At 49.2% G+C, this 23,191-nt stretch overlaps 1 protein-coding gene across 2 annotated transcripts in view; it reads right to left on the minus strand.

Annotated features, from left to right (window-relative positions):
- Positions 1-14,322, minus strand: part of CHRNB3 (cholinergic receptor nicotinic beta 3 subunit) — a 47,184-nt gene extending 32,862 nt beyond the window's left edge. For both annotated transcript variants that reach the window (XM_084629451.1, XM_084629452.1), the window contains exons 1-3: positions 14,165-14,322; positions 7,502-7,653; positions 5,619-5,663 (exon numbers count right to left, since the gene is read on the minus strand). In XM_084629451.1, coding sequence (XP_084485577.1) covers positions 5,619-5,663; positions 7,502-7,653; positions 14,165-14,222 — 255 coding nt within the window. In that variant the 5' untranslated portion in view covers positions 14,223-14,322. The remainder of the gene's footprint in view (positions 1-5,618; positions 5,664-7,501; positions 7,654-14,164) is intronic.
- Between the last annotated feature and the right edge of the window lie 8,869 nt (positions 14,323-23,191).

Raw genomic sequence — 23,191 nt, forward strand, 5'->3', positions numbered from 1 at the left:
AGTTCTGTTTTGGCCTTCCTGATTAAACCCCTGCACACTCGAGCAATATTTTTATACTCCTCCCTAGTCATCTGTCCAAATTTCCACTTCTTGTAAGCTTCCTTGCTGAGTTTAAGCTCACCGAAGATTTCTCTGTTAAGCCAAGTTGGTTGCCTGCCATATTTGCTATTCTTTCTGCACTTCGGGATGGTTTGTTCCTACACCCTCAATAAGGCTTCTTTAAAATACAGCCAGCTCTCCTGGACTCCTTGCCCCCTCCTACTAGCCTCCCAGGGGATACTGCCCATCAGTTCTTTAAGGGAGTCTAAGTCTGCTTTTCTGAAGTCCGGGATCCATATTTTGCTACTCTCCTTTCTTCCTTTTTTCAGGATCCTGAACTCAACCATCTCATGGTCACTGCTGCCTAGGTTGCCACCCACTTCTACTTCCCCTACCAATTCTTCACTGTTTGTAAGCAGCAGGTCAAGGATTATTATTAGTGAACATAAATAAATCCTCTGGTGAGACTCCATCACTATTCCCTGTACAACAGTCCCAACAGCAACACATCCACACCCCACAACTACTAGCCTACAATCATCCCATCACCCCCAAACCATCTCCAAATACCAGTGATAATCCCCTAATGAGATCAGTCACATAACCCCAAAGAACAGCCACCAGCCCCAAATCAAATGTAAGCAGAGTCAGAATGAGCTCTACCCTGACATCTGGTGGTGAGCTGTGGAAAAGGACTTCAGGGGCTGATCTCGTTTGCATGGGCACTCATGTTCGCATGGGCACACCCACGCTGCCTAGGATGATGGACTGCTTGCCCAAATGGTCACTTTGGCTGCTGTAGGATCCCCAGTCTCTCTATTATTGGGGCAGGAGTTATAAAGGGTTGTTATCCTGGTTATCTGAATCAAGGACAGTAGAACTGTACTTGGTATTTTATGACAGAGGGACTTGCCCTCAACTAAGTAACACTCGCTAGGCAAGGGACATGGGTCCCAGTGACTTGAGAGAGGCTGGGGACAGGTATGCGAGTCCCCTTCTGAGGGTCCTAAACACCACTTTGACCCCTCTCCATGGTGTAACGACAGAGCTAAGTTTGGCTGCATTAGGAGTCTTGTGACATGCTGCAGAGCTGAAATCGCTGGTGCCCAGGTCTAAGCATCAGACTGACTTTGGACTAGTGGCGCACCAGCACTGAGGCTCCCCTGCTACCAGCTAAAAATCACTGAGAGCTGAAATCACGAAAGAGCTGAAGTTGTTGAGAGCTGTGGGGGGGGGGCTGAAGACAAGTTGGTGAGCGGACAGCAGGATGGCTAGCATGGAGAGCGGAGCAGATAGCCGGGCGGCTGGTGGTGAAGACTGCAGCAGAACCCCATGGAGAGGCGTGGCACTAGGCCGTAGACCCGAGCAGCAGAGCATGTAAGATGCCCCCCATACCTCCCTCCACTTCCACCAAGGCTGGGAGGTAAATTCTGCAGATGAACTTCTGACCCTGGGAGGCTGCACTGACCAAGGACAGAAACTGGGGAGGGGGGGGGTGACTATTGGGTTGCTGGACTCAAGACCCTGAGTGGAAAAGGACACTGCCAGACTTACTTGGGTGTGGGTCTTTTGCTCATGGTTGGTGATATGAATCCTGTTTGTGGTGTTTCCCCAACATAATGCTGCATAGTTTCCCTCCTTTATTAAAAGGCTTTTGCTACACTTGGACTCTGTGCTTGCGAGAGGGGAAGTATCGCCTCTTAGAGGCGCCCAGGGGGGTGGTATGTAATTGTCCCAGGTCACTGAGTGGGGGCTCGAGCCGGTTTGCGTCGTTATTGAAACGGAACCCCTAGATACTGAACCCGGTCCTTGTCGCTGCCAACTCTGACGGGCAGGAGGGTTACACAAAATAGCCTAAAATATGCCCCCACCAGGCCAGTGCTGTCACCAAAACACCCTCCCTTCCCCCAGACCTACCCTGCCCTTCTCCTCCCTGGCAGACCCCAACGAAGCCTGGCCGGCACCCAGCGGGGATTGCCAGTGCCTTTGCTGCAGATGTTGGACCAGCAGTGGCTGGATCCTGAGTCCAATCTCGAGTCTTCCCCTCAGCGGTCTTCCCAGCTCTGCGCCCCCACCCCTCCGCTTGGCTCCTTCCCCCCAAGCTGTCCTTGACTACCTCTGCCTGCCCCCCATTTTCCCTTCCCAGCCCGGCTTCCCGCAGTCATCCCCAACCCAGTCCCCCGTCCCACATGGATGCAGAAAGTTTTGCTCCTGGATACAAAGCTGCAGCGATTGTTGCCGCAGCCGGACTGTCGTCTTCTCCCCCCAGGTTCTGCCCCACCCCTCCTCCTGGCGCAGCTGGGAGGCTGCTGCCCCAACTCACCCTCCAGCCACCCAGGGCCCCCTCCTGCTTCCCTGGAGGTGGAGCCTCCCCAAACACAGAGCTGTTTGGGGAGGCTCAGCCTCCCCTGGCCTTTAATACCTGCTGCCCATGTGAACAGTTGTGCATCATGGTACAAGTGCTAATACATACAGCCTGGGGACTTGCACGGTGAACAGCTCACATGAACACCAGGGATTTTTCAGTGGTATAGACTCTCCTGGCACCTGCTGCAAACACCTAGGATAAATGTGATGTGGGAGGCACATTGCTCTTTGCCACTGTCATTTTAAAGCCCCTCTGTGACCCCAGATCCATTCTCTTCCCTTTGATCTGTCAGAGGGCTGTGTCTGACCCTTACTTCTAGGGGTTGTATTTTGCTTGTTACATCACGTGTATGATTCTCTAGAGGCAGCACCCGACACTCAGAAAGTTAGCCCAAGCACATACTAGCTATAAATGCTATTGTTATTGCCCACTGGACCCAGGCCTGATACAAATGAAGGTTACAGACAAGATGATCTGTTGGCCTTTTCCAGCTCTAATTTCTATAATTTTACCAAAAAGTGCCTGACTTTCACACTCCTTCCTGAATCCTGGTTCTTCTCACTGATACCTTTCTGGCAGTCAACTAAAAGTCACAGAATGTCCTTGCAGCGTTTAACCAGACAGACCACGTCAGAATCCATATCTTCTTATGTCACAATTTTCAACAAGAAGTCTAAGCAACTCCCCTGATACACCCAAGAACTAGCTCAGCAAAGGAGAGTCAAAACTGACCAGAAATGGTACCTTTATAATAACCCTTTGCCCCGACGTCTAATGTGTTGGCCAGAACTACCTATCCACATGTTTGCAGTCCCTGTAACCTCAGCAGTATAGTATCTGATTGATTTTTTTTTCACTTTCCACCATCCCAATTGATCATTTAATTTACCTTAATGTTATCAACATTTGCCCTGTTAAAATTTGTGATCTCATTTTGCCCTTTTTAAAACTAATAGCAACAGCCATGGATCGTATGACATGTGGATCCCAATCTTTCAAACCTTAATGGGATATCCAAATCCCAACATTGGATGCTCACATCATCTGAATGTCCAGTTTGTGCACCTATGTGCCAACCTGAGCATCCAACTGTCGGAATGAGATGCCCAAAGTATCCATGTGTGAAAACTCGACTAGATTTCCCACTTATTTTCTGTTCACTTAGGAACATAGGACATAGGCCAGGAAGGGACTTCCTGGGTCATTAAGTCCAGACCAATGCTACTGCAGGCAACCCTATCATATAATCCTGTTCATAAATTTATCAAGCTCTGTCTTAAAACTAATTAGGTTGTTTGCCCCCATTCATCCTATTTGAAGGCTGTTACTTGATCTTTATTGTTTTCAATCTCAACATTAGCACTTAGAAATTCTTCAGCAATCAAATAGTCCTCAACCAGCAAATCAAACAACTGAAAGTTATAGAGTTTCTATCTGAAACTCTATGCCAGTTGCTTAAATTACACTAATCACACAGCTGCTTTAACTCTCACTGGAGCCAGGTGCTACTTACGTTTACAGGATGCAGTAATGGATTGGATACTAGTTATAATTGTCATGATGTCTATGAACCAATAAAATTGACTAAACAAAACACTAAGTTCTTTGGGAGTTAAGGAGTAGGTGGGTAAATAATGGTTAAACGTATAGCTCTGTCAAGGTTCCTCCCCCACTCTGAACTCTAGGGTACAGATGTAGGGACCTGCATGAAAAACCTCCTAAGCTTATCTTTACCAGCTTAGGTCAAAACTTCCCCAAGGTACAAAATATTCCACCCATTGTCCTTGGATTGGCCGCTACCACCACCAAACTAATACTGGTTACTGGGGAAGAGCTGTTTGGACGCGTCTTTCCCCCCAAAATACTTCCCAAAACCTTGCACCCCACTTCCTGGACAAGGTTTGGTAAAAAGCCTCACCAATTTGCCTAGGTGACTACAGACCCAGACCCTTGGATCTTAAGAAAAATGAACAATCCTCCCAACACTTGCACCCTCCCTTTCCTGGGAAATGTTGGATAAAAAGCCTCACCAATTTGCATAGGTGACCACAGACCCAAACCCTTGGATCTGAGAACAATGAAAAAGCATTCAGTTTTCTTACAAGAAGACTTTTAATAAAAATAGAAGTAAATAGAAATAAAGAAATTCCCCCTGTAAAATCAGGATGGTAGATATCTTACAAGGTAATTAGATTCAAAAACATAGAGAACCCCTCTAGGCAAAACCTTAAGTTACAAAAAGATACACAGACAGAAATAGTTATTCTATTCAGCACAATTCTTTTCTCAGCCATTTAAAGAAATCATAATCTAACACATACCTAGCTAGATTACTTACTAAAAGTTCTAAGACTCCATTCCTGTTCTGTCCCCGGCAAAAGCAGCATACAGACAGACGCAGACCCTTTGTTTTTCTCCCTCCTCCCAGCTTTTGAACGTATCTTGTCTCCTCATTGGTCATTTTGGTCAGGTGTCAGCGAGGTTACCTTTAGCTTCTTAACCCTTTACAGGTGAGAGGAGCTTTCCCCTGGCCAGGAGGGATTTCAAAGGGGTTTACCCTTTCCTTTATATTTATGACAAGCTCTTTGGTTCAGTTTGTATATGATATGTCATTCCAGTGAACAATGTCCCCCCAGGACAAGCACATTATAAAAGGATGATGAATTTAAATCCCAGGCATTGTAATTACTTTGGAAATCTGTCGACTGTTTGTTTTTTGCACCTCTGTTTGATCTTGCTGAGAAAGGGACCCCATGACTAGAGGATAGTGCCAACCACTCTAATGCCTTCTAAGAGTGAGACATAATAGTCCCTCAGGGCTGCTACACTGCGCACTGAGGCCTGGCTCAGTTCTCTGCAGCGGAGTAGGAGGTTGTTCTAACAGACAGCTGGCATAAGTGCAGGACGGAAAAGGAAGATCACATGATTGTGTTTGCCAACTTGTAGTCAAATGCTGGAAAACAGGCAGCCATGTGGTCCAGAATCTCCATTCCTCAGAAGCCTCTTTGGGGTGATTTGAGTATCAGAGCAGGGAAACAAAAACTTCATGAAGAGCCACGCTGGCCTTATTCAGTCCTGGAGGGTAAGAACCCCATTACTGTCCTGATCAAATGGTGACTCCAACTACAGAGAGAGGGGAGCGAGGTCTGCTTGCCTGGTATTCCCCCCTGCCACCAAACAACTCAACATGTAATGTAATGGTCTGTTTTACCTGTTTCAGCCACACATTTGTTGTCATCAGCTGATTCTTTTCATCCTAGGGAGACAAGAAAATTGAAATTAAAAATATCCAAATAAATGGTTCCCATACTGATGTCTGACTGAATGGATTTCAGTTCCTTTAGAAATCTGAGGACCTATAGCATTAGGGTCCGATTTTCCAAAGAGCTCAGCACCCAGGTCACGTCAGAAGCCCCTGGATTCTGAGCACTTTTAAAAACGTCAGTTGGGGTTTTCAAAACGCTCCCAGGAATCAGATGCCCAACTCATTGAATTTCAATGGGATTGCAGCCCGAGCACTTAGCGCCCAGTCCTGCCGCCTGTTAGCCCACACAACTCCCACTGAAGTCAATGAAAGCACTGCCTGGAGGCTCCTAGTAACACATGAATGCAACTCTGGGAAAGAATTTTCTTCTACAGAAATTGAAGCAAAATGTGCATGAACACCAGCTTGAGAAAGCAAAGGGTTCTGTGGACTGTGCTGCTTACTTTGAAATAGCAGGAGAGGAAAAAATTAGCCACAGTCTGAACTACCTTTATTTTAGATTCTAGTACAAGCAAGTGGGCCTAGGCCAGTGGAGTTAAGTACTAGTGCAGCGCTCTGTGCTGAGAGGGAATAAATCAGAGAACTCCCTTGCACAACTGCACCTAACTATAGGACCATGGGGATGTAGGCGGAGAATGAGGGTGTCTAAGAAGATGTGGGCATAAATGTGATCCAGTGGGCTCATTTCTTGGACTTTCCAGCAGCTACTATGAAGAAGTAATTCTGGAACCATGCTCCCATGCATGTTGAGGTTCTCCAGCATGCTGCAAACTCACTCGTGCATTACAGTGTTTTATGGATGGGCAGAAAAATAATTTTTAGGGTGAAAAAATAGTTTCTGCTTCACGTCTGGCTTCTTATTTTGGTTGCCAGCTGTGTCCAGACATGAGTTGTGCCCAACATTTATATTACAAACATTTGAGGGTTGCTGGTGGTGATATTTCATTAAACTGGTTGAAAAAGAGGAGGGATTTTTTTAATTCACTTTCCCCTTTTTTTAAAGTTTCAAAATGTTGAAATTTTGAAAATTGAAAAACATCAGCCAGCAGGAGAGTTGGAAAATGGGCAGGAGGAAATTGGGAAAAGTTTGATGAAATTTTTCCTAATTTCTTTTTAATTTCAAAATTTAGACGTTAGAAATTTCATTTAAATTCAAAAAATGTCAACCAACGTTAAGATTCACTTCATAACATGAAGAGCAACCTCATTTGTAAGCTCTATTCCATTCTCCTCCCCTAGGGTGTCTTTCTATTAGATGGTAAACTCATCAGAGCAGGGATTATCTATTACTCTCTGCTTGTGAAGTGCCTAGCAACACTTTATTACTATTTATTATTTGTACAACCCATAGTATCTAAGAGCCCCAATCACGGACTACAGCCTCATTACACTAAGTGATATACAAGCACAGAATAAAAAAATGTTCCCTTGCCCCAAGGAGTTTACAATCTGTGCACAACACAAGAGATAGATACAGACAGACCAAAGGGGGAATACAAAGAAACAGTGAGACAATATTGGAGGAGGGTCTTTCATGCTTGTTACAGAGTAGCAAGATGCAACATCATCCTAGGAGCAGAAATTGGGTAGACCGGGATCGGAGAGGGTAAGTTGTCATATCTCTATCCAACAATTGACATGCAACTATCTGACAACTCCATTATGCATCCCGTATCATAAGATGAAAGGTTAATGAACTAAGCTCTTCCAGATCCTAGTCGCCTAAAATTTGCCATGAAAAATGATACAAACATTAAAAAATTGTTTACCACAACATGAGTTTGCAGGTGTAGGTTTTCTCTTTGTTAAAGGTCTTACAGCTTACTTACCACATCCACAAGCTGAGATATCTTTAAGCCAAAAAGGACTTTTATTGTATCGTTGGAGTATTCAACAGGTCGGACCCATTTCTGGTACCCATGAAATAAGTGTCTCAGGAGGGCATCTTCGTTTTCAGCAATCAAACTGAGCCCAGCAACAGCTAAAAGGAGACAAAGAGAATGTGGGTGTATGTGAAAGTGCAACGCAAGGTGTCCTGTGAGTTGAAAAGAGTAAGAGAAAAGATAACCATCATCAATGAAAACAGGAAAATCTGCCTCAGGCAAAACCTTGCCAGATAGGGATTAAATTTACAGTCTCTCAATTGAGCCACAGAAGGAGAGAAGTACAATTAGTAAGCTCAAATGGGGATTTTGTTATATTTAGTCTGTCATTGGGTTATCCTGATTTGATTAGGTGTTTATTGTTTATTAGTATATTTTTAAAAGATCATCAAGGGTGCCAGAACACCAGATGGGCCTCGCATTTTAAAGCAGTGAAAATCCAAATCAATACGTTGCCTCGGGAAGAAATCACACTTTTTTGTAATACATGAGTTGGGGGCTCCCTGGTCACCTTGTACTCCAGGTAGACTGATCTACGTCATAGAGGCGTTTGATCAGCTGTAAGTAGGACATGCTCTTTACAGAGTCTCAGTCTCATTTTGCTCACATGGACCTTTTGAAACTGAGTGCATACATGGAGTGATGTATGGCATGCAATGTTCCCTCTAATTTTTGACAGGCCGTGTGTGCAACAAATTTCTTCTGTGCATATTGTTGTGCTTCTGTGCAAATTTTTGTGTGCGTGGTGTTTCACCATGTGCGCAGGGTTTAGGATCTGTGTGCATGCGCACAGGCCCACAGCTTAGAGGGAACGGTGATTGCATGGTTGTGTTTTGTGATGAATCTGCTATGCAGGAAGCTACCATTTCCATCACCTCCTCCCCACTGTGTTCTGATCCCCAGTGTGGACATACTTCTCCTGACCAGGGGGCAGAAACTCTATGAAGGACCCTGACCCAGGAAGTAACCATGCTCTGGGGGAAGGTTAGATCCATCCATTCTACACGGCGCTTGGAAGTTTGGGCTCTCCACTACTTTGCATCCCTCTCCCAGCTGTGTCTCCAGCCCTTTGAGCTGCCATCTGCCTTCCAGCCCCAGGCCACCCCATTTCTCCAGGAGAAGTTGGTAGTCACACAGACAGCACTTGAAGGAGAGACTGGTGTTTCCTTTTCCTCTTGAAGACGCATGTGGTAAAATCCCACCCTGAACTCATGCTGCATCAGCCCTCTGGCTGGTGTTGCTGGATCTCCCTGCTCATGCCTGTCCAGGTCTGTGGGCTGCAGAGAGGAGCAGGGCTTTGCTTTGCCTGCTCCCTTCCTGCTTTGGGGGCCCACAAGCATTGGCAAGGAGCAGTCACTGGGCAACCCTGAGTATAGGTGTAATGCAGCACTCGGAACTGAACCTGGGCAGGGGTGGCAGGTTTGTAGAAATTTTGGTGGTGCCCAGAACCCGCCCCTGCCCAAACTCTGCCCCCCCAACTCCTCTCCCCACCTGCCCAAGGCTCTGGGAGGGAGTTTGGGTGGGGGATGAGGTCTGGGGTGCAGGCCCTAGGCTGGGGCAGGGGATTGGGGTTTGGGGATGGGAGGGGGTACGAAGGGAGTGGGTGCAGGGTGAGGACTGTGGGGTATGGCTGCAGATGAGAGGTTTGGGGGATAGGAGGGGCTCAGGGCAAGAGTAGGGGTGTAGGGGCTGAGGGCTCTGTCTGAGGCTGGGAATGAGGGGTTTGGGGGTGTGGGAGGGGCTCAGGGTGAGAGTAGGAGTGTGGCGGGGTGAGGGCTCTGTCTGGGGCTGGGGGGTTTCGGGGGTTAGAGAGGCTCAGGGCTGGGGTAGAGGGTTGGAGGGCAGGGGGATGAGGGTTCTGTCTGGGGCTGGAGATGAGGGGTTTGTGGTGTTGGAGGGGGCTCAGGGTTGGAGTGTGGGGGGATGAGGGCTCTGGCTGGGGCTGGAGATGAGGGGTTTGTGGTGTGGGAGGGGCTCAGAGTGAGAGTAGGAGTGTGGGGGGATGAGGGGTCTGTCTGGGGCTGGGGGGTTTCAGGGGTTAGAGAGGCTCAGGGCTGGGGCAGAGGGTTGGGGTGTGGGGGGATGAGGGCTCTGGCTGGGACTGGGGATAAGGTGTTTGGGGTGTTGGAGGGGGCTCAGGGCTGGGGCAGAGGGTTAGGGTGTGGGGGGATGAGGGCTCTGGATGGGACTGGGGATAAGGTGTTTGGGGTGTTGGAGGGGGCTCAGGGCTGGGGCAGAGGGTTGGGTGTGGGGGGATGAGGGCTCTGGCTGGGACTGGGGATAAGGTGTTTGGGGTGTTGGAGGGGGCTCAGGGCTGGGGCAGAGGGTTGGGTGTGGGGGGATGAGGACTCTGGCTGGGACTGGGGATAAGGTGTTTGGGGTGTTGGAGGGGCTCGGGCAGAGGGTTGGGCGTGGGGGGATGAGGGCTCTGGTTGGGACTGGGGATAAGGTGTTTGGGGTGTTGGAGGGGCTCAGGGCTCGGGCAGAGGGTTGGGCGTGGGGGGATGAGGGCTCTGGCTGGGACTGGGGATAAGGTGTTTGGGGTGTTGGAGGGGGCTCAGGGCTGGGGCAGAGGGTTGGGCGTGGGGGGATGAGGGCTCTGGTTGGGACTGGGGATAAGGTGTTTGGGGTGTTGGAGGGGCTCGGGCAGAGGGTTGGGCGTGGGGGGATGAGGGCTCTGGCTGGGACTGGGGATAAGGTGTTTGGGGTGTTGGAGGGGCTCGGGCAGAGGGTTGGGCGTGGGGGGATGAGGGCTCTGGCTGGGACTGGGGATAAGGTGTTTGGGGTGTTGGAGGGGGCTCAGGGCTGGGGCAGAGGGTGCGGTGGGGAGTGAAAGCTCTGGCTGTGGGTGTGGGCTCTGGGGTGGGGCAGGGCTGGGGATGAGTTTGGGGGGCAGACAGGCTGCTCCGGGACAGGGGCCAGAGAGGAGGACTCCCCCCCAGCCCTTTCCCTGCCAGCAGCAGCGAGCTCTGGGGGAGGAGCCCCCCTTTCCTGCCCCCCCAGCAGCACACTCACCCCCCCCCCACTGTCACTGCATGTGCTCCTAGGGCCCCTCTCGGGCCCAGGAATCTCCCTCGCCTCCCCCGGGGTGGGTGCCGGGGGGTGCTGCGTGCGCCTCCTCCCCTGCTGTTGCCCCTGACTGGGGGCGAGGGATGGGGCTGCCCCTTGGCCAGCATGGGGCAGGAGCGGTGACTGCAGGCGGGGGGTCCCGCCGGAAAAGGGAAGGTGAGAGGGGGAAGGGCAGGCTCAGTCAGTCTGCCCTGGCAGGGGGGCTGGGGGCAGAGGACCCTGCAGTTGCTGCAGGGAGGCAGCATGGAGCGGCTGGGCAGGGCAGGGCCCGGGGAGGCGCGCGGGAGGGCGGCAGGTGGGCTCGGGGGGACGCCGGGCCCCTGGGCTCTGGATATTGCCGGTGCGAAGGCACCAGGTGGAGGCAGAACTCGCCGCCCCTGCCTGGAGCCGGTAGATCTACTGCCTGAGCTGAAAGCTGGAGCTCTGCTCGCCCGGCGTGCAGGCCCCTGCAGAGCGCCCCGCTGGCTGGGCGGCCGGCCGGGGGCTGACCTGCTGAAGCGCCTGGCCTCCTGTAAGGCGCACGAGGCTGGGAGGAGGCGCCACCCTGAGAATTCATGCTGCAGCCGGGCCCATCTGGGCTGTGATTGTCAGGAAATACTCCCTAGACATCAGAGACATTTCAGCAGGGCAATGTCCGTCCCCCCGCGGCTGATACAGAAAAGGGAGTCCTTTCGGGGCGGCTAGCCAGTGGTCAGTGGATTAAAGGTGCTGATTCCACTGAAGCAGACGGTGTGGCAGTCTCCTGGGTTTGACCTGCCAGCGTTCCTTAGGTAGCATCTAAACAAAGGGAGAGGGAGCGGATTCCCTTCCACCCCAGAGCCTGGCAGTGCATTCAGAGTGCAATCTGGAGGCGGAAGATAGTAACGCCCTGCAGCAAACACATGAATAGACTGGAATCTCTGCTTATACATGTGTGTGAGGCCAATGGACAGGGTGTGCTGGGAATAAGGCTAGGGTGAGGGCAAGTAAGGCCTAGGAACCAGCTGCAGCAGAAACATGCTCCCAGATCTGAGCTTTCACATAAACAAATCCATTTTCTAACCCCTGTGGTTACTCCCAGCCTGGAACTGGACATATACCCCTGTAACACTCATCCTACATCTACAGCTTCAGAGCCTGTGAGGATGGGAAATGCCCCATTCATCTCAGGTAGGTTCTTGACTCTGGAGCCTAACAATAACACTGCAACATGGTAACGCTGTTGACTGTTTCACTGCTGATTCTGAGCAGAAACTTCCCAGCTCCTGTGCCTGTCCTTCATTATTGGATATGGATATGGAGCTGGAGCGGAGAAGCTGGTTCAGGAGACAGAGCACAGTTGACGGGGGGGGTGATGGGGATGACGATACATGAACAAGGTGGCTTTTGGCCACTTTTCCACCTTCTCTGCACTGAGACGAAGGAGCCAGTTTGGTGCACACACACACACAGGTACAATTTAGAGCAGCCTCGGCTGCTCTAAGTTTTGCCAGTTTGTAACAGCCCCTATGGGCTGTTACACCAGCTAGGAAGTTCTGGAACACACCAGTCTCTCTCTCCCCATACAGCTCTCTCCGTCCAGATCACTGCACTCCCTGCTGCCCCGGCATGACTCCCCTCCCTGTTGAGGGGGAGAAAGTGGTATTTAGCTGGTGTAGCTGTCTCTATGCTACCAGGGCATTTCACCATGCTCATCCCCAGCTGGCTGGCCCCACCACCATACGCTGGAGTAAGGACTAGACTCTACCTCTACAATGTCAAGCCCTCTCCTCCAAATGCCTGCTCACTCCCTTTCCCATGCCCACTGCCAAAAGCCTCATTGAATCCGAGTGCCCCAAACCCAAACTGCCTCCCACTGTTCCCAGGGACCAGAGTCTCTAGCTGCCAAGCCCTCCAGCTTTCCCCTGACAAATGCTGCAGTGGTGCATTGCCAGCAAAATCTCCCAGCAGAGGGACAACCTGGGGGAGGCCGTAAACCAGAAAACATCCCAAACCTGGGAAGTGTGTTAGATTTAACTGGAAAATAATGAACAACATCCCTTATCCCTTTCCTGATTTAATGTAATACAACCCGCCCCTGAAGCTGGCTCAGAAATGTCCCTGTGCCACAGAATCAGTAGAGAAGAGGAAGCAGTTTTCATAGAACCTATGTCACAGAGTACATGGGCCCTGACTCCGATCTGGGAGGCATAATGGAAACTGGGTGGGATGATTCTTACAGCTGGATTATGTTGAGCCTTGAAGAGCATGATCAATAGAGGAGATGCAGAAAGGAAAGAAGTGGGGTCCCCAGAAACAGAGCCACGAAAGATCGATCGGGCCAAATTCAGCTGTGGTGTAAATGGTGACATCAGTTATCCACTGGGAATAAATTGGTCCCCAAATGCAGGAGAGGGGGGCAAGGAAGAGGCAATGCTATGGCCCTGCCCCCTCCATAGGCATGGGGTGAGCAGTCTGCATCCCATAAAATCACAGGCATGCTCCTCCTGGTGCAAGGGCTACTCTCTACAAAATGTCTCCAGGTATTGCGGGGCCCCCTCCTCCAGGCTGTGCCTAACAGGCATCCCTAAAACCCTAAAGAAGGAAAAAGGCTGTTTAGGGAACTAAGAGAAATGGGGTAAAACTGAGTACAGAAAACATGTAGGCTGAATAGCTGGGAAAAAGTCCTTCCGGTGAGGTCTGTTCTGCCATGATCTCATCTCCCCAAAGAAATGTGAGAAGACTTTAGGCTAGAATCTTTTACAACAAGACTAGATGAAGCAGTGGGGAATACACTGAAAGAAGCGACGTTGCCCTTGAAGAAAGATGAACAAGATTATCAGAAGCTGTAGGTCAGACCCATCTCCAATGTCATTGATTCGTGTGTGTGTAAGTTTCAGTGCTCATCACCACATTTATTGTGTGTACGATGAATTCATCACGCTTGCCATACCACTTAATATCTCCCCTCGTTAACTTTTCCTCATTTATAGTGGTTTGTGGTTTCTGATCCTACTGGCAAAAGAGTTGATAAATGAATAGAAAAAGCTCTGGCATTGATGGTGGAGGGAGCTTTCTACACATAATGTGCACTGGAAGAAATACACAGACGGTACCTTTTGCCTTTCGTCTTTTCACTTGAGCGGCTAGGTGTTCCTCTCAATGCTGGGGATTGTCTCTTCTTTAGCATCATTCTCTCTCTCTCTCTCTCTCTCTCCCTCACACACTCATAAAAACACTACTTTTCTTCTCAAATGTCAAATATTTTGTGGGATTGGGCACTAAACCCAAGATGCACCTTTCTGAGTAGAAAGTGGCTCTGCTATTTTAGTTACTCTTCATTTCTCCTCTGCTCCAGTAATATCTACCAGTAACTTCATTGCCTCATGTCTAAAAGGCTTTTAAATGTAGGAACAAGTATAACCATGTTTTACAAGTCAAAGTTGTTTTAAAAGAAAGTAGAATAAATATTAGAAGAATGAATGCTAATGCCTAACTTCAACAAGCAGACACCGACCTGTGTTACAGACAGAGATCTGCATTTCTGACGTTGACCGTGGGAAAGGAAGAAATCGCACTTACCTGAGTTGCTAACGCAAAGAATGAGGGGCACCATAGTCAGATCTAGGAGCAGCAGCATGGCAGCTTTTGTTTTCACAAGCGAACACAGTCCAGCCTAGAAATGGGTTAACATGAACTAACTAGAAAGCATGAAGGATAAGAGTGTCTGCAAAGAAGGATAGTGCATTCCAAGCCTAATCTTGCATCACTAGGAAGCTTTTTAAAGTACGCTTCATTGATTTTCAGTCAGCTGTCACAGCCTGTAAGTCTGAAAAATATCTCTGGGTCCTAAACTCCAACACATTTACTCTTTATATTCGCAAAAAGAAAAGGAGTACTTGTGGCACCTTAGAGACTAACAAATTTATTTGAGCATGAGCTTTTGTGAGCTACAGCTCACTTCATCGGATGCATACCGTCCACGGTATGCATCCGATGAAGTGAGCGGTAGCTCACAAAAGCTCATGCTCAAATAAATTGGTTAGTCTCTAAGGTGCCACAAGTACTCCTTTTCTTTTTGCGAATACAGACTAACACGGCTGTTACTCTGAAACCACTCTTTATATTATAACCAGTGCTAGCCTGCTATAAATCAGCATGAAGTCAGAAAAAATGTAAGTGGTAGACAGCCAAGACAGACCATAATACAAATATTCCACAAATATATCTTTTACCACCAAATCATAAACATCAGGGATGGAAAAGGTCGCACTTTCCCCGTGCAGGAAGGGTTGAAAGAAGGGCATGTTTAATCGAGAGAAAAGAAGGCTGTGGCTGGACATGCTAACTGTCTCTTCATTCATAATAAATTGTTAGGAAGAGGACAGTGATCAATTGTTCTCCGTGTCCACTGAAGGTAGGACAAGTAGTACTGGGCTTAATCTGCAGCAAGGGAGATTAAGGTCAGATATTAGGAAAAACTTTCTAAGGGTAGTTCAGCACTGGAACAGGCTTCCAAAGGAGGCTGGGGGAATCTCCATGATTGGATGTTTGTAAAAACAGGTTAGGCAAACACCTGTCAGGGATGGTCTAGGTCAGTGGTTTTCAAATTGTGGGTCGCGACCCAGTACTGGGTCACGGAATGGAAGGGACTGGGTCGCGGCGGCTCTGGTCTGCACCGCCGACTGGGCCATTAAAAGTCCCGTCGGCGGTGCTGCCCGGCTAAAGAAGGCAAGTCCCTACCTGTTCTGACACTGCGCTGCACCCAGAAAGTGGCCAGCAGCAGGTCTAGCTCCTAGGCAGGGGGGCATCCGCCTGGGTCCGCACTCCCACTGGCCGGGAACCGGCCAATGGAAGCTGGGGGGTGGTGCCTGTGGGCGAGAGCCATGGGGAGCTGCTTGCGCGCCTCCGCCTAGAAGCCAGACCTGCTGCTGGCTGCTTCCAGGGCGCAGCGCAGTCCACGATGCCAGGACAGGCACCCCAAACCCCTCATCCCCAGCCCCACCCCAGAGCCTGCACCCCCAGCCCAGAGCCCTGATCCCCTCCCGCACTCCAACCCCCGCCCCAGCCCAGAGCCCCCTCCCACACCCTGAACCCTTTATTCCCAGCCCCACCCCGCAGCCCTCACCCCCACACCCAAACCCTCTGCCCTAGCCCAGAGCGCCTCCCACATCCCAAACCCATCATCCCCAGCTCCATTGGGTCACAGGCATCAACAATTTTCTTCAACTGGGTCACCAGAAAAAGAAGTTTGGAAACCACTGGTCTAGGTTTACCTGGAACTACCTAAGTGCAGGGGGCTGGACCAGATGACCTCTCGAGGTCCCTGCCAGACCAACATTACTGTGAGTATAGGATTGTTTCCCCCAGTGTCCTCAGGGTCTAGTGTTAAATAACTAAACTGATGGGGCTTGTAGCAGTTCCATGGGGAGCCTATTGAACAAGTTTCTAAATCTCATTCTTCCTGGTATTGGACCTAATCTAATGGAAATCAATTACTTCAAATGGGCTTTGGATCAGACCCATTCACCCTCAATGTTCATTTTCCCACCCCATTCCTCCCTCAGGCACCCCGAATGGAAGTCACTAAAACATATATCTAGAAAAAGAGAGTTTAAAGCGCAGAGTTTTGCCCTTGCCATAGCAAGATGGACCGGCCAAAACACTTGGCTTGCATCCAAATTTGAAAATACATTTCCAGTTTAAAATCTAGATATGACCTCCTCAGCTGTTCTCGTGGGATACTGATCGTCTTTGATGGCCATAGTAGAATCTTTTGGAGCTATTCAGATCCTTGACTGATTTAGTTGTATAGAATCATAGAATATTAGGGTTGGAAGAGACCTCAGGAGGTCATCTAGTCCAATCCCCTGTTCAAAGCAGGACCAATCCCCAACTAAATCATCCCAGCGAAGGCTTTGTCAAGCCAGGCCTTACAAACCTCTAAGGATGGAGATTCCACCACCTCCCTAGGTAACCCATTCCAGTGCTTCACCACTCTTCTAGTGAAAGTGTTTCCTAATATCCAACCTAGATCTCCCCCACTGCAACTTGAGAGCATTGACTAGCCTGGTAACCCTATAACATCTTAATTTACCATCTGGCCAAGCTCATCTTTTTACTTCTTGATGCTAATGGGGCTTTTCATGATGTCTGTCTTTTTGGCAGCATGCTCAGATTTATATCAGTGAGGTGGGTTATATCCCAGTCTGTTAAACAGCTTACCAAGTTCTTTAAGAACATCTTTTGCATCCCATTCAACAGGCAAGTTATACCCCCATTTGATTATCTGCATTTTGCAGGTTGCTTTTCAACTCAAGCATTCATGGGACTCCCTGTTCCATTACTTCAAACTGGTATCTGTAACAGACTTGCCAGTGTGGCTTCGACACGTGGAATGGTGTGGTCACTGCTTTATGGGAGAACCTTAGATTTGGATTTTAACGTTGGGCAGTCACTAACCCTTTTGAACATGCCTACTGTGATTATTTTGCAGTCCGCTCCAGTATGTATTCTGAAATGCATTTTTTGTTGATTTATTGCCAAAGCCACAAGCCCATCTGTTGTGGAACCTGTCTTTGTAGTGGTATGAGAAGACCCAGCAGTCTTCTGCATCCTCGTCAGAGCTTTGTTCTCCAGTCTTATATTCGGGCATGCATTCTGCTTTTGTATTTCTTTGCAACTTGTGCGGCGAGAGATGCACTTTTGCTAAATGGTTGCTTTCACAGCACATTTATCACACCCTTTTTGCTAGCTGTCTTTGGGTTGTTTTGCAGTTGCCTCCGCCTGTGTTGCAAACATATTTGTTTTTTTTTTATTTGCTTATCCTTGCAGTCTGTCTTTATGCATGGACTGCATTTATAATTAGATGCACTTCAGTTCTCTTTCCCTCTTGGTTAACTTGAAGTTGGGAAGCTTGGTTTTCACAAGTATCAAACCTTTGCAAATTCAAGTCAATTTCTTGCAATAACTTTGCTTTGAACTGGTTATCAGTTATACCAGAAATAATCTGGGTTCTCATTAGCCTGTTAATTGTTCACATCATTTAGCCTTATTACACAGGTTTAAAACATAATGATCAGTTATCTTATCTGGCAGTTAGTTTCCCTTTAAAGAAAATGTGTCTTTATCAAGTAACATTTCTGTGTGGTTCTGTGTTCTTGACATTTTTAATGACCTTTGTCTAGCAGTTTGCAGCCCCATTCATGCTTTCGCTGACTTATACTGTGCATCCCCCATGCCCCTGGGCTTGCCACGTATAGTAGTGTGAAGGATCTTGCCCTCTCTGGTTTCTCTGTTCTGTTCCTGGTCCAAAAATATTTGCAAGTGCTGCAGCTTTCTCCTCCAGTTCTCTGCTGCAGTCTTCCATGTAGAATAGAGATCGGGAAGCATTAATATAATTGTACATGGCACGAGTAAGACCTCATCTGGAATACTGCTTACAGTTCTGGTCACTCATGTTCAAGAAAGATTCATTCAAACTGGAACAGGTTCAAAGAAGGGCTACTAGGATGATCAGGGGAATGGAGAGCCTACCTTACAAGAGGAGACTGGGAGATCTTGGCTTGTGTAGTGTAGCAAAAGCAGGCTCAGAGGGCATATGATTGCACTCTAAAAATCACAGGAGTAAACTAAGGGACGATGTTGTCACAGGAACACATAGGTATAAAGTGGTCATGAATAGATTTAGACTGGATATCAGAAGAAGGCTTTTAACCATCAGAGGAGTGTGTTTCTGGAACAGCCTCCCCATAGGAAAAGTGGGTGCAAACAACCTAACTAGTTTTAAATTGGAGGTTGGTACATTTATGAAGGGGATTATATGATGGGGTTGCCTGCCATAGCAGAGGATTGGACTTGATGACTCAGGAGGTCCCTTCCATCCCTATATTCCTTAATCATCACGGATGAGGTTGAGAAGTTTTGAGGACCGGAAATGAGAGACTCAGTTGGAGAAGAAGCTAGACAGGGAGGAGCCTGAAGGATGGTACTTGACAGATAAATGGAAGAGGGAGAGAGGAGTTGGCTGCAATATGCTCTGGCAAAAGTGGGATAAGCACAGCAGGTCCAGGTCTAAATACACAGGAACAGAGTTATTCAGGTCTAACACTAAGAGCAGGAGACTCCCTGCCTCACTCACGTAGGGAAAGGACTCCCTGTAGGACCAGAGCCAGAGAGAGGGGCCCTCGGAGTGGCGTTTGGGCTCAGCTGCCATTTCAGGATAGTGTTTGACTCCCCAGGGCTTTTGATGCAGTTTGATCATGACATTGTTTTGGGAACAATCTCAAGATGGTCATAGTGAAATGGGTAAACATAACGGAGCTCTGGGCCTTGCTGCTCTCCCACACCACGCAGGGACCACTTAGAGGAAGAGCCAGTAAGAGAGTGACAGCTCCTGTAATGAAGTTTGGGGGATGAAGTTTGATCCCCCTGCCAATGCCCAGTCATCACCAGAAGAGCCAGAGAAGAATCCAGTTCAACAGACTCCCACTTTGTCCCAACACGTGCCCCAGGGACATCCATGATAGCCCCTCAGAATCAGGGCTGCTCTGGGCCATTACCAGTCAGCAAAGGACTGTAAGGCACCTCTAGACCAAGTGCAGCTTCCTGGAACCTATCTCAATTCCACAGCAGTATTTCCAGCTGCCCCCCATCAGCTCCTGTAGAGACAATGAGGTGGGAGTAGCTTTCCCACCCCACAGCACACACAGTATTTTCAAAGCAGGGGCCCCTTCCTCTGCCCTCAACTCCCTTCCATAGCGTGAAGACACTGTGGGCTACTGTTAGATAGTGTCCAACCCATGAGAACCACTCCACTTCTGGAGAGAAGGTTTCTTTCGGCAGGACTTGATCTGAGCTGCAGCTGTTCCAGAACCCATCCTAAAGGGTCTGTGGCTGCTAGGAAACAGGGGTATTTCAAGCAGCCCCTGCTGCAGACCTGAGGACCCCACTACTCGTATTTCTGGGGAGCTAAGAATTTGATTTTAATGTAAAAGGGGTGATTGGGGGCACAGAGTGAGAGGCGCGAGGGATGGGTTGTTGGGGATGGGTTTAGGGTACTGAGTATTCTCAGCTGTCATTGTTGGGATATTGACTGGGGGAACCTGTTGGGATGCGGGTTACATTCTAAAAGCTATCCTGTAATTTCCTTCCATGTAGTTCAGACTCACTAGCCCCACCCCCTCAGGCAGGGGCTGGGGGTCAGTCTCCATTCAGCCAGGGAACTCGTAGGGATGTTTGTGTCTACCATAGGCTGGGCGGTTGTCTGTTGTCTGGAAGGCTTTCTGGGGTTTTTCACATCCTGCCCTGGAGACCCCCAGATGGTTACTTAGGTATCAGAGCTGTGCCCTTCAGGAGCCAGTGAAAAATGGCTCAGAGCAGAGTACCACTACTGTTAATGTAGGGACTGGAAGTCCGAGATGCAATGTGGAGGACAGTTTCGGGGGCCAGGGGGTGAGGTAGAAAGAAGTCTTCTCCATCTTTAGAGCAGGTTATTGACATTTGTTATTAGTGCCATGGATTCAATCCCAAGTCCCATCATGTGCCCCACAGCACTTATTCACAGCCCCTGGATGTGTACGTCTGAGGGCTATTGAAAAGACTGTCTCAGCAATGGGCTCCTACCTTTCAGACTTGTTCCTGGCATTGGTCTGGCAGATCCCAAGTCTGTTAGTCTTCAGGGCATAGTGTGAGGTGCATTCAATTATACCGGACTTTGTCTGCAGAAAGGGGTGTGTGTAAAGAGCTGTACCCTTGGTTGAGCAGCTCACTAATAATTTATTATTAATTATTATTATTATGAAATACACTTTGTTATTGGCATTGCTGTGAATGTGCCCAGCGACCAGGTGATGGGCCAAGGTACACAGACAGAGTGAAAGAGCAACGACCACAAATAAGTATCGTAGGTACTAACATCCCCCCGTCATGATCAGAAGCAGGACACCACATTACAGCAGGGCACCTTGCATCTCTCAGCTACACCATTTAAGATATAACGCTGTGCAGGGCTGGACTGCCATTCCCACCTCCCCCCACTGACGTGCTCTACGCTTCTACACCCTCCCCACACATCTCCCCTTCCCCATCTTCCATACATCCTCTCCCCTATCTTCCATACACCCTCTCCCCTCCCCCATACGCCCTTTCCCATCCCCCATCTTCCATACATCCTGTCCCCTCCCCCACCCTCTCCTGCCACCCCCACATCCTCCATACACACTCCGCAATCTCCCTCACATGCCCCCTCCCCCTCTCTGCTTCTCCCCTCCCCTATCCTCACACACTGCCCCTCCTTCCCATACCCACTATCTGTTCCTTCTTCCACATGCACCCACCCAAACCCCAGCTCTGTCTCCTTGTCCATTCCCAGAGACATCCCATGATCACCACCATCCCTCTCCTTTTTTCCTTCTCTCCTGACACTGCTTTTCTTGCTCTCTGTTATTTTCTCTTTCTGAGCCCGCCCTCCCACCCTCCCCATCTCTTTGCTGCGTTGGTGCAGCTGTACTATCACCTGATGGCAGGGTTGGGACACTGCTGGCAGCAGCTCCTGGAATCCAACTGTAGTGGCTTTGGGACACGTCTACACTACAAAATTATGTCAACCTAAGTTACGTCTGCATACAGCCGGCACAGTAATTCAGTCGCTTGTGTGTGTCTACGCTGCTTGTGTCAGCAGTGCCCGTCCTCACGAGCAGCGCGTGCATCGATGCAGTATGCCATGCATCATGGGTAGCTATCCCACTGTGCAATTTGCTACCATCTAGCTCAGGGTGTTTTGGGAAGGTTTTGCAGTGCCTCATGGGGCCAAAATGAGTCAACAGCCTGTCGTACAGTGTTCTCCATCCCATAATTTCACCTGTATCCCACAATGTTTCACATCTCTTTTCAAAATCCCCACACACCTGTGCGTCCCCCCTCAATGTCTGCAATCTGTGTCAGAAGCCTGGATCCTGCACATCTCACAAATATTGTGATGAGTGTTGCAAGCCTGCGGGGGCTGGATCCTAGAGTATTTGCAGAGCCACAAGAGGAGCCGTGGAGAACATGACGATTCCTTGGAGGCTAGATTGCTGTGGGTCACAGAAACAATTCAAAGTTATTGGCCGCATTCACAGAGCAGCTGCAGATGATGGAGTGCCGGTTCTGGGCTCAAGAAACATGCACTGACTGGTGGGGTCGCATTGTCATGCGGGTTCAGGAGGACGAGCAGTGGCTGCAGAACTTTTGGATGTGCAAGGCCACATCCTGGATCTGTGTACAGAGCTCGCCCCAGCCCTCCAGTGCAGCAACATCAAAGTGAGCTCTGCACTGAGAGTGGAGAAGAGAGTGGTGATTGCTCTGTGGAAACTGGCAACGCCTGATTGCTACCAATGGGGGCTACTGTGATACAAGTGGGCAGGGCTGCGACTCTGGGCCATGTGCAGGACAATTTTGTAGCACATGGGTTCCCAAGTGCAGTGGAGCGATAGATGGCACGCAGATCCCTATTTTGGCACCAGACCACCTTGCCACAGAGTACATCAATAGAAAGGGATACTTTTCTACGGTAATGCAAATGCTGATGGCTCATGGGGATGCTTTACCAGCATCAGTGTGGGGTGGTCTGGGAAGGTGCATGATGCGTGCGTGTTTAAGAACACAGGCCTGTTCAGAAAGCTGCAAGCAGGGACTTTCTTTCCAGACCAGTGGATTACCATTGGGGATGCTGAAATGCCAAGAGTGATCGTGGGAGACCAAGCCTACTCCTTGCTCCCCCTCAACAACACCAAGGAGCACTTCAACTAGAGGCTCAGCAGATGCAGAATGACCGTTGAATGTGCCTTTGGTCATTTGAAAGGTCGCCGTCACTGTCTGCTCTTGAGATTGGACCCCAGTGAGAAAAATATCCCACCAGTTACAGCTCCTGCTGTGTCTTATATAATGCCTGAGAAGCAAAGAGGGGAAGTTTCCCCCAGGGCGGGCAGGGGAGGTGGGACGGCTGTCTGCGGATTTTGAGCAGCCAGAGCTCTAAGAAGAGCTCAGTGGAGAGCTATTCAGCTCAGGGAGGCTTTGAAAGACCATTTCAATAGCGAGTCACAGTAATGTGTGTTGCTGCAGTGTGTTCTACCGGGCATTGCTCTTTCCCGCTCCGGGATGAAGCTTGTAGTGAGTGGTATGTGTAGTAGTAATATAACAATGCCAACGCACCTCTAACTATTATCTGTGAATGATGTCTGCCCCAGCCAGCACACACTGTGAACTAGTAAAGATGAATTAAGTTTCCATAACTAGACTTTTCTTCCATACCCATGGGAAAAAACGGTTACTCACTTCTCGTAACTGTTGTTGTTCTTCGAGTGCTTGTTCATGTCCATTCCAATCAGGTGTGTGCGTGCGCACGTGAATGGTAGCTGGAAGATTTTTCCCATAGGCGGCTATTTTTCCCATCCATCGGGTCAGTCTGGGCGCCCCCGGAGTCTCGCCATGCCGACCCACCACCCCCTCAGTTCCTTCTTGCCGGCTACTCTGACAGGGGACGGAGGGTGGGTATTGGAATGGACATGAACAACACATCTCGAAGAACAACAGTTACAAGAAGGTAACTGTTTTTTCTTCTTCGCGTGC

Source organism: Lepidochelys olivacea, assembly GCF_965140295.1.
Source record: "Lepidochelys olivacea isolate rLepOli2 genome assembly, chromosome: 5".
Taxonomy (NCBI): domain Eukaryota; kingdom Metazoa; phylum Chordata; order Testudines; family Cheloniidae; genus Lepidochelys; species Lepidochelys olivacea.